At 36.2% G+C, this 18,331-nt stretch overlaps 1 protein-coding gene across 1 annotated transcript in view; it reads left to right on the forward strand.

Moving 5' to 3' along the window:
- LOC123630206 (TCDD inducible poly(ADP-ribose) polymerase) overlaps window positions 1-15,725 on the forward strand; it is a 32,734-nt gene extending 17,009 nt beyond the window's left edge. The window contains exons 3-6 of the mRNA XM_045539529.1: window positions 3,595-3,763; window positions 5,118-5,278; window positions 12,700-12,978; window positions 13,648-15,725. Coding sequence (XP_045395485.1) covers window positions 3,595-3,763; window positions 5,118-5,278; window positions 12,700-12,978; window positions 13,648-14,095 — 1,057 coding nt within the window. The 3' untranslated portion in view covers window positions 14,096-15,725. The remainder of the gene's footprint in view (window positions 1-3,594; window positions 3,764-5,117; window positions 5,279-12,699; window positions 12,979-13,647) is intronic.
- The last annotated feature ends 2,606 nt before the right edge of the window (window positions 15,726-18,331 follow it).

Below are 18,331 nucleotides of genomic sequence, written 5' to 3' on the forward strand. Positions count from 1 at the left end.
ACTTTGACTCTTTATCCTCATCTGCTCAGTACTCTAAATTCCCAGCCTTATGCCTTAAGGCTCTGAGACCCTGGATTATTTACATTCTTAGCTCATGTCCTGACATCTCTCACGTTGCCTATTACCCCCCTGGTTCACATTTCCTCATCTCTCATACACCCCTGTTTTGAAGGTCTCCTTTTCCAACTACTTGTACCACTTCTGTCTCCACCCTTCTTCTAGAATTGAAGTGTTGGAGACCTCTTTTTCCTTTTTCTTACACACAGCTGTTCACTGATATTTCCTATTATTTAAACTCCTAAAATTCTTTCTCTTACAGGAAGCTATCTTGGCTTGATAAAATAAAACCTCTTTTCCTGACCTTTATCTAATCCTGGATGCCAATAACCACCTCCTCTTCATAATGCTGCATGTCTATTCTTTGTCCTGTTACTTCTTGAATGTACTTGCCACTGTTGAATTTAGATAGGCAGATGTCCTGCTTCTTTCGTTCTACGTTTTGTTAGTTATTCCTCTCTCGAAGCCCCTGGAAGACAGGGACTACATCTGTTTAATTCTTTGTGTATTGCCTAATGCAGCCCACCATCACCATTACCACACACAGATGACTCATAACTGCTTTCTGATAATAGGAAACAGTGGTTTGATAAAGAAGAGTGGTGGATGTTGAACATTTGGCAACTGTTTTGCACACATTCATACTGATGCAGATTGTAGAGGAAAAAAACTCTTGGCTTTGGATTTTTAAAGCATTCCCTGTTTAAGGGAGAGCAGGTGGTAAAATTAATCTTATAAAAAGATAATTTAATGTTTTTCAAATTTGTTATTTTGTCTCTGTCAAGTCTAGAAAAGCATATTGAAAATCCAATAGAGCTAAAACAGTACTTTGATACATCAATCCAAAGAACAGTTGATTGTAGTAAATTAGAATTTGTCATAGAAATTTCATAATGCCCCAAGGACTGAAATGCACAGAGAATGTAGCAAAAGCTGAGCTGCAGTTGTAGATGTCTTTCTCATGCAAATCATTATCTATAAAGTCTCAGTAATAAGGCTTAAACAGAAATTGCTAGAGTGATGTCCAGAATAAAATCTGACACTTAAACAGCAAAAAGCATTAGCTGTTTATATTATAATGCATGTTAACATAATGAGTGCTGTTCTAAGAACTCCTTAAAGGAAATACTGAGGATTTGTTAACTCATAATTGGGAATAGTTGTTGGGAGATAAGCTTAAAGGGGGGAAAATATGCTTAGAAACTTGAAATAGTCTACGTTTATATCTCTCTTCCCAATCATAGCATCAGAATCTCCTAAAGTTAAGTGAAAATTCTTTAAGCAACTTGATAGGAAATTTAACTTAGGCATAGAAGTTCTAATTTTCTGGGTTTTTTTCCCCCCAAGGATTTCCCAGAAACATTTTTCCTCTTGAATTAAATATTTCTATTTACCATACATTATTTTATTTCAAACAAAACAGTAACCAAATGTGATTTTAAACTATGTCTTATTGTCTTATCCCCATTTCATGCCTAATTAAAATTATGTTATTTTGGCCGGGCGCGGTGGCTCACGCCTGTAATCCTAGCCCTCTGGGAGGCCGAGGTGGGTGGATCGCTCGAGGTCAGGAGTTCAAAACCAGCCTGAGCGAGACCCCCGTCTCTACTAAAAATAGAAATAAAAAAATTATCTGGACAACTAAAAATATATATAGAAAAAAAATTAGCCGGGCATGGTGGCGCATGCCTGTAGCCCCGGCTACTTGGGAGGCTGAGGCAGTAGGATTGCTTAAGCCCAGGAGTTTGAGGTTGCTGTGAGCTGGGCTGACGCCACGGCACTCACTCTAGCCCGGGCAACAAAGTGAGACTCTGTCTCAAAAAAAAAAAAAAAAAAATTATGTTATTTTTAAGACCACATCCTACTGCTAGTTATTATTCTTTCTAAGCAAGAAATTTGGATTTGGGGGAAGGATCTTTTGGAAATTTTAAGAGAACATACTGCTTTTTACAAGTTGTATGCTTGCTTCTTGGCACCAGCAATTGGGTATATAACTTGAGTTTTTTTTTGAAGAGTAGAACCTGATTCACAAATTGGCAAACATCAGGGTGGAGGATGGGGAGTAGATTTTTCTTCCCTGACATTTGCCAGAGGTGTATTGAGAGGTGTTACGTGGTATTCGTGGGGGGAGTGGAGGGAGAGTGCTGTCGTAGATTTAGAAGGATATTTTAAAGCCCTCATCAAGGTACTTCAGTATCTATCTTAGTATATATCTATTTTAGTATATAGCAGAAAGGCTATAGTGAGTAAGTTGTTTAACTGTGTATGACCAATTTTTCAAACATTTGACTGCAAAATCCTTTGTGCACAGAATACTTATTAACAGTTCTTGAAGCAAGTGTTCCAAGAGTAGAGTTTGGAAAATGTTGCACTAACCAACAAAACCCATAAAGCAAAATTAATAGCCTTTTCAAAATCCTAATTTACAGCAAGGAAATAAGTTAGTTATTGGGAAAATCTGTCCCAGTCTCTGGATTTCACATGTACCAGTCTTTCTGAATGCCACTGGATCTGGAATATCTCATGTGTTGTAGACATCCATTTAGAAATCCATTGTGATAGACAAGGTGGGAAGTATTGAGTAATGTATTCAGGAATCTGTTACTCTGCAACATATATTATGTTATTTTATGATATATTTCATTTTTTTAATTTTCTTAGGGAAATTTTCAAACATAACACAAAAAAGAAAAAGGAGAGAAAAGTACAATGAACATACCAGTTACTTAAAATAATAATTCATATGTTTCAAACACTAGATGATGTTCTATTGAAAAGGAAACAGATGTTTTAATTGGACCACAAATGAGTCTAATTCACATAGTGGGATTCCTCCCCACCCCCACCCGCACCCCCAACAGTATGGAGATGTTTGTAAAGTGCTGTTTCAGCAACAGTAGACCAGGTAACAAAATGACAAAAATATTCTCATAGGTAAACCTCACCATAATCCAAACTACTTTTCTCTTCCTGTTTTGCCATTTTTTCACCCGCAGGATAAAAGACTATTGATTTGGGGTGGATTAGTACTGGCATTGTCTGAGGTCATTTTATTTTTCCTTTGTTTTCTTTTTTGCTGTCTTTCATCAGCAATACTGTGTATTCCTGTATTGGCCCAGGTAAACTGATGCCTCTGAAAAAGGGGCAAGCTTCAAGAGAACTTTTCTTTGGTTTCTCTGTCTGGTTTCTATTATCAGCTTCATTCTAAAACTGACTCCTTGATTGGCTGAGACCAGAGTGTGTGTTAGCCCACTGTGGAATGGAGATTGGGATTATGTTGACTGGGTTAGGCCAGTGGTGCTACGTATGGGGTTAAATCAATCCTACCATAACACAATAGCCTGGAAATTTTGGTCTTGGCAAGAAAGGGCACATAGGGAATGGATACTATGGAAATAACCAGTAATATCCTGTACTCCAAGTAAAGCAAGTTTTCTACAACAAGCTATACTAGATATTTTTAATGTCTGATGAGATGTTTAGATATTTTTATTTTGTGAATATATTAACAGGATTTTTTGGGGGGGGTCTTTTCAGAGGACAAGAATTTTGGGCAGATTTGAATGCCATGAACGTGTATGAAACAACTGAATTTGACCAACTACGAAGGCTGTCCACACCACCCTCTAGCAATGTCAACTCTATTTACCACACAGTCTGGAAATTCTTCTGTAGGGACCACTTTGGATGGAGAGAGTATCCTGAGGTATTTACAGGTTTTTGTTTTTTTTCTTTTGGCAAGTTAACTTTTCAAATGTACTTTTTCTTTTTTGAAAAAGTATATTTAAAATTTTTTTCTCTGTTCTTTTGTTTTACTTTTCCAACAATGACTAGGCAGAACTACTAATATTATCAAAGAGCTTATGAATAGAAAATTGATCTTGTTGATACAAGTAAAATTTTTCTCTTTATTTTTCTGAAAACTTATTTTTTCCATTAATTTGAAATCCATAAATAGAATACCAGTATTATCAGAGAAATAAAATACTTTCCCCAGAATCTTACCTTATAGAGATGAAATACTTAAACCTGTTGCCACCTTTGGAATAATTTTAATGAGATGAGAACTGGTATAACTTGGTTTTTATCTGTCTCCTGGGCTTGATTGAGATCATGTGTTACTCTTAGCATTTCAGAAGCCTGATGAAAACAGTCACTCTCAGGGGCCTGGGAAGGAGTACCTGAAAATGTTTATTGAGCTGTGATCAGACAAATCAGCTATTTGAAATTTTGTCATATGTGCACTTGCATCCTTAGCCTAAGATAGCAAGAATAGCTTATCAATCACAAAGCAAGGTTTTTAAAATGATGATGGTTTACTTTGCCTCTGAATGACAATCCTGAGTCAAGTTTAAACACCCTGAAAATGGACTTTAGAGATTACTTTCACATTCCAAAGAGATTAGATTTCTTCAATTTGATTAAATTCATTTCTAGCATTACAAAAAGGTAACTTATCTACCTTACTTTGACTTAAGACAGTAGCAAAAGAAGACAACCAGTATGTTAATTGCTATAAAATACAATATTAAACTAAATTTCTTGCTCTCTTTTAAGTGATCACTGATATCTACCTTCCAAAGAAAATAAGAGGCTGTCCAAAATGTATTCTCAGGATACTTGGACTGTTCTGTGTTTTTCCTCGGAGAAGTTTCGTGGGTTTGGGGAACTTAATTGGTTTATTTGAACTTTATACACCACCATCTTTAATTCCTCTTCTGAAAATTCCCTTAAGAAATATAACCCCCCACCCCTCAAAAAAAATCTCTAGGACAACATTAAGGCTCAAAATAGAATAGAGTAATTCCCTGGGCCTCACATGTTTCATAAGGTGGAAATCATGTTCTTCTGAACAGGGAGCTTCTTCTCTGCATCTTCAGAGGAGAAAAAAATTTAACACATAAAAGGAATTAATTTGACTTTACTGTATTTTATTGAAATTCCTCTGATGTTAACAGTGAGATTAACTATTTTTGCCTTTACATTTTCATATTTCATAGTGATTATTATTAACTTGCTTTTTTAAAAATCTTTTTTTCTTTCTGTTTTCTACTCCGTAGTCTGTCATTCGATTGATTGAAGAAGCCAACTCTCGGGGTCTGAAAGAGGTTCGATTTATGATGTGGAATAACCACTACATCTTCCACAATTCATTCTTCAGGAGAGAAATAAAAAGGAGATCCCTTTTCCGTTCCTGTTTTATACTGCTTCCATATTTACAGTAAGTGTCCAGTGGAAAGTCTCTTCTTTACTCTTTTTTTATATAAATGCACTACTGAATACCAGAGAGAAGAAGATTTTAAATTAAGAGGCTCTCTTGGTTATTACCTCTAGAATGTGAAATTCTGACTTATTCTATGGATTTAATTCTTCAACAAATGAGTTCAGATAAGCTACAGTTAACACTAAAAGAGTGAGTATCTTCTTGGATTTTTTGAACTGAAAAGCAGAGTTAACATTTTTCCACAGCTATAAGTAATTGTGTCTGGAACGAGGCACAGAGTTTGTATTTGCCTCCTTTATGGAAAATATAGTAATATTTCACTTTCCATGAGATAGACTTCAAAAGGAGACCAATCTGGGTTATGGGAGTATTTCCCAGCCCAGGTAAACTACCATGGCAAGTGAAGAAAAGTTATACAAGGTAGTGTTCTTCATTCTTTTTCCTTGAGTGAATGTGAATGGGAAAAATTCACCTTTTCAAATACTTTATATTCTCATTGCTAAGTAAGGCACATCATCTTGTGATATTCACTAAAATTACTTGTCATACTTACTAGGAATACAGTTTCTTAATAAAAGGTTAAGACTGAACTCACCCTTCTGAATTATAGGTGAGTTCTTCCATTGTCCCAAGAACCATTTCTTCCTTCCCTCTCCAGATAATCACTGGCACATCTTTATAGATACTGAAAGGTGGGGCACATTACCATTAAAGTTAGTATCTTTGGGGAAATTACTATATACTCTAGTCACATATCCCATTTTTAGAGCCTAATCTTGAAAATACTACGTTTACTTGTTTTAATGAACTTGGGAGGTCTAGCATAATGGTCTTTTCTGCTTTGAGGTGAAAATACTGTTTTTATAATATTTTCCTACTGTTTTTATATTTCTTCTGTTTTTATTTTAAGCTCAAACCCATGTTTTCCCAAGTCATTATAACAGAATCTTCATGATTCTAATTCTGGAATTGTAAGGGGAACATTAAAAACAAAATACAAATAAAAGTCTCTGAAATGATCGGTATCCAAAAGAAATTTGTAGTAGGGCCAATTTTAGAAATATATATTGGCTTGGGTTAAGTGTGTATTTTCTTCCAAGTCCAAGTGTTAGTGTAAAAAATTTTACCTTCTTAGGTTTTTTTAAAATTAGAACTAATAAAAATACCATTTCTGTGATTTCACTAGCCTAGCTGGAGATAGTGTCAGCATCCAGTAGTTAGAGGAATATATTTTCCTCCTGGTGAGACAGTGGGACTCATTAGTAAGACCAGCAGCTTGACATGCTGAGTCAATCAAGCAAGATGTAGCTTCTGTGTGAGGATAAGAATGCTCATTTGAATGCTACATTGTTGGAAAAGTTTTAATGAATGGTGAAAATCAGTTGGTTTCAATCCTAAGACAAATATGGAATACCCTCTCCTCTTCTTTTCCTTTTTAAAGTTAGGTTTGTTTTCTAAAAGTAGGAGCTATAAAACTAATATAAGCAGTAGTAGAGTTAGTTAATGCCTTACTACACAGGCATGCATCACTTTATTGTGCTTTGCTTTATTGCAATTGACAGATACTGTGTTTTTTGTTTTTTTTACAAATTTGAAGGTTTGTGGCAACCCTACTTTGAGCAAGTCTGTCAGCACCATTTTTCCAACAACATGTACTTACTTGGTGTCTCTGTGTCACATTTTGGTAATTTTCACAATATTTCAAACTTTTTCATTATATCTGCTATGGTGATCTGTGATCAGTGATCTTTGTTACTAATTGTTTTGGGGTGCGATGAACCATGCCCATATAAGATGGCAAACTTAAATGTTGTATGTGTTCTGACTGCTTAACTGGTCATTTCCCTGTCTTTCTCCCTTTCTTCGGGCCTCCCTGTTCCCTAAGACACAACAGATTTGAAATTAGGCCAATTAATATTCCTACAACAGCCTCAAAGTGTTCACATGAAAGGAAGAGTCACACATCTCTCATTTTAAATCAAAAAGCTAGAAATGATAAAGCTTAGTAAGGAAGACATGTTGAAAGTTGAGTTGGACTTAAAGATAGATCTCTTGTGCCAAACACTTAGCCAAGTTGTGAATGCAAAGGAAAAGTTCTTAAAGAAAATTAAAAGTACTACTCCAGTGAACACAAATAATAAGAAACTAAAACAGCCTTATTGCTGATACGGAGAAAGTTTGAGTGGTCTGGATAGAAGGTCAGACCAGCTATAATATTGCCTTAAACCAAAGCCTAATCCAGAACAAGGCCCTAACTCTCTTCAATTCTGTGAAAGCTGAGAGAGGTGAGGAAGCTGCAGAAGGAAAGTTTGAAGCTAGCAGAGATTGGTTCATGAAATTTAAGGAAAGAAGCCATCTCCGTAATAGAAAAGTATAAGATAAAGCAGCAGATGCAAGCTGCAGCAAGTTATCCAGAAGATCTAGCTAAGATAATTGATAAAGGTGGCTACACTAAAAAACAGATTTTCAGTGCAGTTGAAACAGCCTTCTCTTGGAAGAAGATGCCCTTTAGGACTTTCATAGCTAGAGAGGCTTCAAAGGATGGCTGACTCTCTTGTTAGGGACTAATGCAGCTGGTGACTTTTAAGTTGAAGCCAGTGCTCATTTACCATTACAGAAATTCTAGGATCCTTAAATTATGCTAAATCTACTCTGCCTATACTCTAAGAAATGGAACAACAAAACCTGGATGACAGCAGATCTGTTTACAGCATGGTTTACTGAATATTTTAAGCCTGCTGTTGAAACCTACTGCTCAGAAAAAGTCCTTTCAAAATATTACTGCTCATTGACAATGCACCTGGTCACCGAGGAACTCTGATACAGATATGCAAGGAGATTAAGGTTGTTTTCATGCTTGCTAACAAAACATTCATTCTGCTGCCCATGGATCAAGGAGTAATTTTGATTTTCAGGTATTATTATTTAAACAATATATTTTGTAAGGCTATAGCTGCCATAGTTATTCCTCTGATGGATCTGGGCAAAGCAAACTGAAAATCTTCTGGGAAGGATTCATCATTCTACACGCCATTAAGAACATATGTGATTCATGGGAGAAGGTCAGAATATCAACATTTACAGGAGTTTAGAAAAAGCCGATTCCACTTCTCTTGGATGACTTTGAGGGATTTAAGACTTGAGTGGAAGTAACTGCAGATATGGTAGAAGTAGTGAAACAACTAAAATTAGATGTGGAGCCTGAAGATATGACTGAATTGCTTCAATCTCATTATAAAACTTGAACAGATTATGAGTTGCTTCTTATGGATGAGCCAAGGAAGTAGTTTCTTGAGATGGAATCTGTTGCTGGTAAAGATGCTATGAACATTGTTGAAATGACAACAAAGGGTTTAGAATATTACATAAACTTAATTCATAAAGGAGCGGCAGGGTTTGACAGGATTGACTCCAATTTTGAAAGAGGTTCTATTGTGGTTAAAATGCTATCAAACAGCATCAAATGCTGCAGAGAAATCTTTTGTTAAAGAAAGAGTCAATTGCAGTGGCAAACTTCATTGTTGTCTTATTTTAAGAAATTGCCACAGCAACCCCAACCTTCAGCAACCACCACCCTGATCAGTCAGCAGCCATCAACACACAGCCATCAACCCACAGCCATCCAGCAAAAAAATTACAACTGGATAAAGGCTCAGATGATCGTTAGCATTTTTTAGCAATAAAGTATTTTTTAATTAAGATATGAATATGAGTTTTTTAGACATAATGCTATTACAACTTTATTGTATAATATAAACAGCTTTTATGTGCACTGGGAAATGAAAAAATTTGCATGACTTGCTTTATTGAGATATTTGCTTTATTGCAGTGGTCTGGTATTGAACCCTTAATATCTACAAGGTTTGCCTATGTTTATAATATAGGCTTATAAGAGAACGAAAATCCTCTGATTTCCCTTCCTTTTTTAAAATTTAGATTTATTTATTTTTGCAGAGATGGGGTCTCGCTGTGTTGCCCAGGCTGGTCTGGAAACTCCTGGCTTCAAGCGATCCTCCTACTTTGGCTTCCCACAGTGCTGGGATTACAGGTGTGAGCCACTGTACCCGGCCCCTTTTTCTTTTTAAAATTTTCTATTTTAGCCTTCCTATTTGGAACTAATAATGAAGTATAAAGTAAGAAGTCAGAAAATTAAAGAGATTTTAATTAGACAAATACTTAAATGAGAAAAGAGCAGAGAAAAAGCCAGTTCACCAAGGTGGAATGGGTAAATGGAGCCATCCCATCTAACCTAGAGTCTGGGGCTGAAGGGTACTCAGATCGGCCTAGTGAGAAGAAAGAGGAAGGGGAATGGTTTCGAAAAGCACATTTCCAAGGTAGATTCCATAGACCATGATCTTAGCCAGGGAGTAAGTTTTGTTTTGTTTTTAAGTGTTGTTAAATGCAAAGGTCAAAGAAAAACATAGGTGTCAAGGAAGCCACAATTCTCAGGGAATCAGAAATATCTTAGAATTGGGAATGCTGAGGTGGAGATTGGGGGTGAGCCTGACTTAATTCATGAATTTCCTGCAGATTCAGCTGTTTTTAAACGGTTTTCCCTGCTTTTTAATGGAGCTGATTAAAAGGAGCTTATTCTTTAGTCTTAGACTACTGGAGCTAAGGCTGCATAAGCAAACAAGTCTCAGATTTAGGGGTTTGAGGGTTCATTTCTTTCAGCTAAAAGGACATCTCTCACATGTAATCACCTCATGGCCATGCAAAGGCCTAACACAGTTTCTTTGACTCCTCCCCCAAAAGGATAAAATGAATTTCTATTTCATTACTGAAGTTGGGTTAGGAAATATTTTTCAGAATGGTAAGGGGAGGGAAGGAGAGTGATAAAAAGTGACCTTGGATTCTGAAAATCCATTCTTTAGAGATCTTTGAGTAACAACTAGCTCGATACCTCTCGACTTGCCTCTCTAAAGAAGGCTGGTACAGCACTATGAAACATGCAGTATGTCATTGGAATACCCATGAGCTGAATATGAACTCAGCGTTCTCAGAAAATAAAGGCACAACTGTAACTGTACTTGGAATATATATATTAATATTAACCCATGGCAAATAGAATGTTGAAGTCCACCAGACAGATATGTATATGCACTTTTATGTTTTAGTCCAGTTAGAATGTTGGCTTGTTAAAAGTAAGCATCTATGGGTGGGAATGGATGCTAACCATATATATAATCTAATTTAACATCTTAGAATGAATAAGATTTACTTACCTAGGCTCATCTTCAAGCACATGTGAATAAGTAACAGACCTCTATCCCCTGCTAAAAAGGAAAGGATATATTAGAAGCTTTCATTTTATAGAACTGGTTCTTAGCCAGGAGTGGTGTCAGGAAGAAAAGGAGCAGAATCTTATCTGTTGTCAGTGCCAGGTATTCAATACAGGGTGAGGCAGTCTAAAACCTGTTTTTGGCAGCGTGTTTGGGGAGAATCTTAGCTTCCTTTCTCAACCCAGGAGCCCTTGTTGGTAACATCAATCCCTGATAATAATGGGAAATCTGGTGGGTTGGGACTTAACCCTTTTTCTTTGCAGAGCAGGGATAGAGGGAAGGGCTAAAAATAAAGGACTTATATTCTCCACTTCCCTGCCATTCTTCCAGAATTAGTGATGGCTTTTTAAGGAGTTACAGACCTTTGAGAATCTGATTAAAGAAGTGGGGCCTCTCTTCAGAAAAATGTACTAGTAAAAAATGTACCAGTACTGAGGCTCCAAAGGAATCTGTCAGGGCTCTGAGAAAATGCTCCAGAGGACAAGAACTGTTGTGCCTTCTGTTGTGAAGGTTGGAGAAACAAGTACCACTTCAAATCTGCCCCTGAACTTCAAAACAACTGGGAGATTTAGTAAGCTCTGGATCCACCCACCCAGGACTCTGTCTCACAAAGGGACTTTGAGGCACATTAAATTGAAGGCACAGCCACTTGAAGGAGGTGGGATGAGAGAAAGCAGTTGCCCCTCCATACCTTTTTAGCTTCTTATCAAACTATCTCTTGAAAGTAAAAAGACTTTTATATTGTTGTTGGAGGAGGAGGAGGGAGAGTCAGGTAAACCTGGCTTGGAATCCTTATATCCCATCTATCACTTTCTAGCCTTGTTCTTAAAAAAAAAGAAAAGTATAAATTGTAAAATATACAGAAATGGAAAGAGTGTGAGTTTAGAAACTTACCTAGATGGGCCTGTATTTAAATCCTGTGTCTCTAGTCTTTGCTAGCTGTGGCAGGACAGATTATTTAATCTCTCTGAACCTCAGTTTCTTTATTGGAAAAGTAGAGATAGCCAAGCCGTCTTAAAGGGTTATTGTGACAGTTAGTGATACTGTGTGTAAAATGCCTAGCCCATAGTATGTGCATGGTATTAGGTGGCTATGATTAGGATGAGGGCAATGGTAAAATATGTTCTTTGGAGATTAGATGCATGTTCACACATAGTTACAGCCTATGTGACACAAAGCTCTTTTGAAAATTTCAGTTTCCTAATCCATTTTGGCAGACATCATTATTATTTCCTTGTGACTACTATGTGCCAATGAGTGTTACAGTATCCTAGTACTAAAACTGGGTCTGAAGGTCAGGATTTCCCTATTCTCTGCTTCTCCCTTTTTTCGCCATGTAGAAAATGGCCAAGAAATATAATTTAAGTGTAAGTATTTAACCAGGCAGGAATAAGTAACTTCTCACATCTTCTGCTTACCTAAACTCATCCTTCATAACAGACCTGAATTTAAAAGCTCAAGGATGTGCTTTCTGGTGTCTAGAGTTTATAATAATTAGCTCCATTTTAAACACACTCAAATTTATAAAAATTAATAGTATCAGTGGTTTTGTTATTATATGTGATCTTGGGAAATGAAGTAAATGTCAAATACTTGTCAGCTTTCGATGCTTGTTTCATGATTTTTGTTTGTTTTTTGTACAGAAATGAAAGTAAGCTTTTTTATTCCCCCCCCATAAGCTCCCTCTTTGCTGGCTGCCCTACTTTGGCTCCCATGCCACATAGCCTTATAGTGACAGCATCTTTTCTGCTTAGTATCAGCAAAGATTGAAGAGAGAAAGCATATAAACGATCATTGCTCCCTTGAAACAAAGTTTCTTTAACTACATAGGTAAAAGAGGAGTCTAGGATTCAAAGTAGAGATATTTATGAATTGGCTCTTGCTTGTTTGCCTTGCAGCAATGCATTCCAGAGTTTTCTCCACAGGAAGGAGGCCAGGAGGAAGCTAATAATAGGTTATCTGTGTACAGACTGTGTTTGCTCTAACACTTTTTTTTCTTAAATCGCATTTTTCATTTTTTAAATAAGCATTTAAGCTGTACAAATTATATTAGACACTGCTCTGTAGAGCACTATAATGTGACATGTACTTACTTCTGAGTGTTTTTATGTTGATGTTCCTTCCTCTCCATTTTAGGACACTTGGTGGGGTTCCCACACAGGCTCCTTCACCTCTTGAAGCAACTTCATCATCACAAATCATCTGCCCAGATGGGGTCACCTCGGCAAACTTTTACCCTGAAACTTGGATTTATATGCATCCATCTCAGGACTTCATCCAAGTGCCTGTTTCCGCAGAGGACAAAAGTTACCGGATCATTTACAATCTTTTTCATAAGACTGTACCTGAGTTTAAATATAGAATTTTGCAAATACTGAGAGTCCAAAACCAGTTTCTTTGGGAGAAATACAAAAGGTGAGTCAGAGGTATAAAAAGCTCGAGAGCTTTTCTTAAAGTAGCTAATGTCAAATGCAGAACATAATAGTAAACACTTGTGTAGAATTTAATATGTTCCTATTTTTCCACATATTAATTTGCATGTAATACTCAGACCTATGAATAGTATTATTCCAGCATTTCACAGGGAGGAAACTCACTCACAGAAAACTTTGCTTGCTTGCCACAGGTCATGCAGCTAATAAGATAATGGTGCTAGAATTTGAACTCAGGCAGTCTAGCACCAGAGGCCTTGCTCATAATCGCTCTGCTATGCTGCCTGTCAAGTCAACAAACTAATGTAATACAAAGGGAATACCTGCAGATTTGAGGAATCTCAAATAACGGACACTCAGATTGGAGGAATTAGACAAGGAAGGGATCCTGAGGAAGACAAGAAATGAGAACTAGATTTAAGATGAAAGAGAAAGCAAGTAAATGGTTGAAAGAGAAAGAAGGAAAAGGGCTTTCCTGCAGTGGAAAAGATTTTAAACTTTTAATATGATCTTTGATGGCCTTTTGCCCTTGATAACTACTATAATATTTCCACCCCATTGAAACCATAAAGATAAGTTTATGACTACATCATGCCTGTTACATTGATCTGTATGTCCTTTTTCTGAATTTTTTTCCCACTCTTTGCATTAGGAAAAAGGAATATATGAACAGGAAAATGTTTGGCCGTGACAGGATAATAAATGAGAGACATTTATTTCATGGAACATCGCAGGATGTGGTAGATGGAATCTGCAAGCACAACTTCGACCCTCGAGTCTGTGGAAAGCATGCTACAATGTTTGGACAAGGCAGTTATTTTGCAAAGAAGGCAAGCTACTCTCACAACTTTTCTAAGAAGTCCTCCAAGGGAGTCCATTTCATGTTTCTGGCCAAAGTGCTGACCGGCAGATACACAATGGGCAGTCATGGCATGAGAAGGCCCCCTCCAGTCAATCCTGGCAGTGTCACGAGTGACCTCTATGACTCTTGTGTGGATAATTTCTTTGAGCCTCAGATTTTTGTCATTTTTAATGATGACCAGAGTTACCCTTATTTTGTTATTCAATATGAAGAAGTCAGTAACACTGTTTCCATTTGAAAAATCTTGGTACTGCTAAATTATTTGATATGAACTCAATCCAGCATTTGTAGCAGGTTTTGAATGGGTGGGACTGGGTGGGGGAACAGCATTGGACATTAATAGGGCACTTTTCAGACCCATTTTTTAAAGTGCTAGAAAGCATAAATTTTTTTTAAGAAAAATACAAGTTTTGAAATGACCACTTATTCTTTATTTACTAATTATTTTTAGTGTACTCAGTGTGGAAAAGACTACGGATTGCACACTCTTTTCATTCACACTGTACATATAGGCAGCAATGTTAATTAGAAGCATTAAAAAAAAACAAAAAACTGAACAGCCTAACTAATTAAATATGGCTTGGGCCTGGTAGAAGTTTGGCCGGACAAAATGAAGGGTATGAGCAAAGTGAGAATTATATTTATTCATATACATTGATAAAACTGACTGGAACTGGTACTACCATGCTTATTCCCCGTCCAAAGCATCACTGCTTTGGTATAGTATAAGTTCATGAAATTCTGATAGGTGGAAAGAAATTATTTCTATCAGCAGGACTGAAATATATCACCCAACCAGAGAACCCCAATAACTTTAACTGTTCTGCAGAGTTTGCCTGAGGAAGTTTAAAAAAAAAGTTAGAGGAAGTTTAAAAAAAAATTTTTTGAAAAAATTTTATAACCAGCAAAATTTTTCACTAACTAGTTATAGTTATATTCTTGTGTTAATCTTCAGCTTTGGAAAACTCAGTCTCTTCCATTATCATACACACCAACTTGAAGGCATTGAGCAGCTAATTTGCTTGAAGCCAGACTTGAGGACTTAGAAATATTACTTTCTTTTGGGGTTCCAGACGTAGCCCATGACTGACTGTTGGTTTTAGAGAAAGGAAGAACGTCTACTGCCAGAGTGATAAGGTTTATTACCATGCTTTGCACAAAGTAGATTCTCAAAAATACTTGCTGGAATTATTGGTAGATGGCGATCCCACCCTTATACCTGCTTTGCCAGATTTAGCTGGGTTCCCTGGCTGAATGTACCTTACTTACACTACTTAATAGAAACACAAACTTGGAAATTGTGCCACTGGCCCAGCTGGAGTACCAGTAGGTGAGTATGCTGTGCCTCAGTTCAGAGAGGTAGCAGCTAGGTATCTTCTCCTTAAGCAAAGCAAATATCTCGATTTACAAAAGTGGAAGTGGTTGTTCACAAAAGAATGCACCATAGAATTCCTTCAGATATCAAGCTTTCCTGATATGTTTGTGGTTGTTTCATTTACACAAAACTTTTCAGGAACTTCTGTGTTGTTTAAAGCAAGATATATCTATACTGATGTCTCCAGTGAATCAGTCTGTTTAAGCACTTATCAGGGCTTCCACACAGTTATTTATTTTGCCCTAGTTGATCCTGTTGTTTGCTGCCATTGTCATGAAACGGCCAACTGTGGCTGTTACAGCTCTTTCATTCAATTATAACTTGTAAACCAGTGATTCCCAATCTTTTTCAAGTTAAGACACCATACCATTGCCTATTTGATTTTATGAAACTTGTTCCTTTTTTCTCCCTAAAGAAAAAGAAAGCTTTATGACATATTTATTTTTTTAATAAAACTAAGCAAAAATAAAAGTTATGGTAATACTTTAAAAAATACTTATGTTGTTTTGGTTCCATTTAAGATAACTGAAGTCAACACATAGTTGATGATATAATTTTATAAATGGTGGCTGGTTGGTTGGATGAATGTATGATTGAATGACTGACTGAACAGATCTAACCAGAACATGCTGCTTAAGCTTCAGTACCCAGGGAATCCACAGAAAGTACATTATCTAGCATTCAACTTTAAGTCACAAGAGTAGAGTGAATATTTTATTTTGCAGGTAAGTATTTGGAGGAAAGGGACAAGTTTTATACAGATTGAGTATCCCTAATCTGAGAATCCAAAATGCTCCAAAATCTGAGACTTTTTCAGGGCCAACATGATGCTCAAAGGACATGCTTGTTGGAGCATTTCAGATTTCAGATTTTTGAATTAGGGGTACTCAACTGATACATATAATGCAAATATTCCAAAATCTGAAAAAGTCCAAAATCTGAAATTCTTCTGGTCCCAACTTTTTCCAATAAGGGATACTCAGCCTGTATTAGCAAACATATAAAGAGATAGAGAAAAAACATGAGCAGGTTGTCACAGGTGTGAAGGAAATATAAAAAGGGAATCGTAGAATTCTTGTCAGCAATCAAGCACCTTAGATCTCAGCCAACTGAAAGTCATCTTGATACATATGAACATCTCTAACAGTTCTTTGCCCCTAGTGTAATGATTTTTAAATCCCTGTAATAGTATATTGTTTTAACTAAGCAATAACTATATAGTCAGTCTAAAATTTTTAGTAGTTACATCTATTTAAAAGATACTAAAAGACGTTCAGTAGCTTTCTTCCTATAGCTGTCATGTACACCATTTCATAAAGCTGGAACTTATTCTTTTAAACTATGGTTAAGATTTCCAGGAAAAGAGAGTCTGTAGACTCCCTGAGATATTTCAGTATCATGTAATCCTATAGACAGGAAGATTTTTTTTTTATGTGTGCAAAGTTTATAAATATTGGATCCCTTAGAATTATGAATGTAATCCTTTGCATCTTTTGTTGTAAACCCGTTTTAGTAAACAATTATTTAGTTAAAAATAATCACTAGGGCCTGAAATACTAAACTTTAAAGAAGAAAATTTTTTATATAAGATCTGAATTAAAAAGAATACATTCAACAATACCATCCGATTAAATCAGAGATTTTTTTTCTCCTTCATTTAAGGAAAGTAAAATGACTAGAAAATATTTCCAGTTTTCCTTAATCAGAATCCAACAGTCAAAATGCATTTTAGAAAATTCTGCATAGCATTTTTCTAGACTCTAATCCACACCACGTACATTGTTGCTATTACAGTGTGATGTTTTAAGAAAATAAGCTTTTCTTTCATAACTGTAATCTTGGACAAATCACTTAACCTTTCACACGGTTAAGTGTTCTCATCTTTGAAATAGTTGTTTTCTAAAGAGTACAAATAAGAATATTTCAACTTTGAAACCCAATGGAAAAATTTTTTGTAGAGTGCTGTACAAACAACTTACAGCATTTACTTAAAAATTAAAAGCCATTGGCCGGGCATGGTGGTTCATGCCTGTAATCTTAGCACTCTTGGAGGCCAAGGTGGGAGGATTGCTTGAGGTCAGGAGTTCAAGACCAGCCTTAGCAAGAGCAAGACCCTGTCTCTACTAAAAAATAGAAATAAATTAGCCGGGCAACTAAAAATATAAAAAGTTAGCTGGGCATGGTGGCCCACACCTGTAGTCCCAGCTACTCAGGAGGCTGACGCAGGAGGATTGCTTGAGCCCAGGAGTTTGTTTGAGGTTGCTGTGAGCTAAGCTGATGCCAGGGCACTATAGCCCGGGCAACAGAGTGAGACTCTTGTCTAAAAAAACAAACCATATACATTTTCCTTAGAAAAAACTAGTGTTGAGTTTTTAAAACACTCCCATCTGGTTTATTGATTTAAGTACCCTTATCACAGAAAAGTTAGAGAAATGAAATTAAACAGTGCTTTCTACCTTCTTTAACTTACTTTACTCATAAGCTATCATTGTAGAAAAAAAACCATGCTATTGAAAGATTTCATTAGCATTAGTTAGTTGGTCTTATTGCTTAACTCACTGCTTCACATATCTTCTGGAAGACTTAACTCTTGTATAGAATGGTCAGCTAGGAGCTCTTTTGAAGCTTTAATCTTACATGAAGGGAAGGGTTTGTGTGTTAGAAGTGTTTCATGGACACTTGCTAAATTCTTCAAGCTAGAGGGAGTGGTGCTCAACCATTTTAAGTATGTCAGAATTTCATAGACTCTTCATGATAGTACTTAATTGTACTTAAGTACCTAATGATTTATAAAATGCAGAATGAGCAAAAAATAGGAATTCAATGATTATTTTAAAGCAAATTTACATTACTCATCATTACCATATATATCTGTATTTGATAACGTAGGATATATTAATATTTAGTCTACAGAGATGTATATTTGGTGCTCAAATGAATTAATGGATTCCTTATGATGATTCTCATATGCTGTTGGGTTTCATAGTAGTCTGGGACCGCTGGGCTGGACTATTTCTATATTCAAGTTTAAATAATTTCCTTTTATAACTAGGTGTATCTCCTTAGTTATATCCAATCTTAAAATAGCCTTAATCAAGT

The sequence above is a fragment of the Lemur catta genome, chromosome 1 (assembly GCF_020740605.2).
Source record: "Lemur catta isolate mLemCat1 chromosome 1, mLemCat1.pri, whole genome shotgun sequence".
NCBI lineage: Eukaryota > Metazoa > Chordata > Mammalia > Primates > Lemuridae > Lemur > Lemur catta.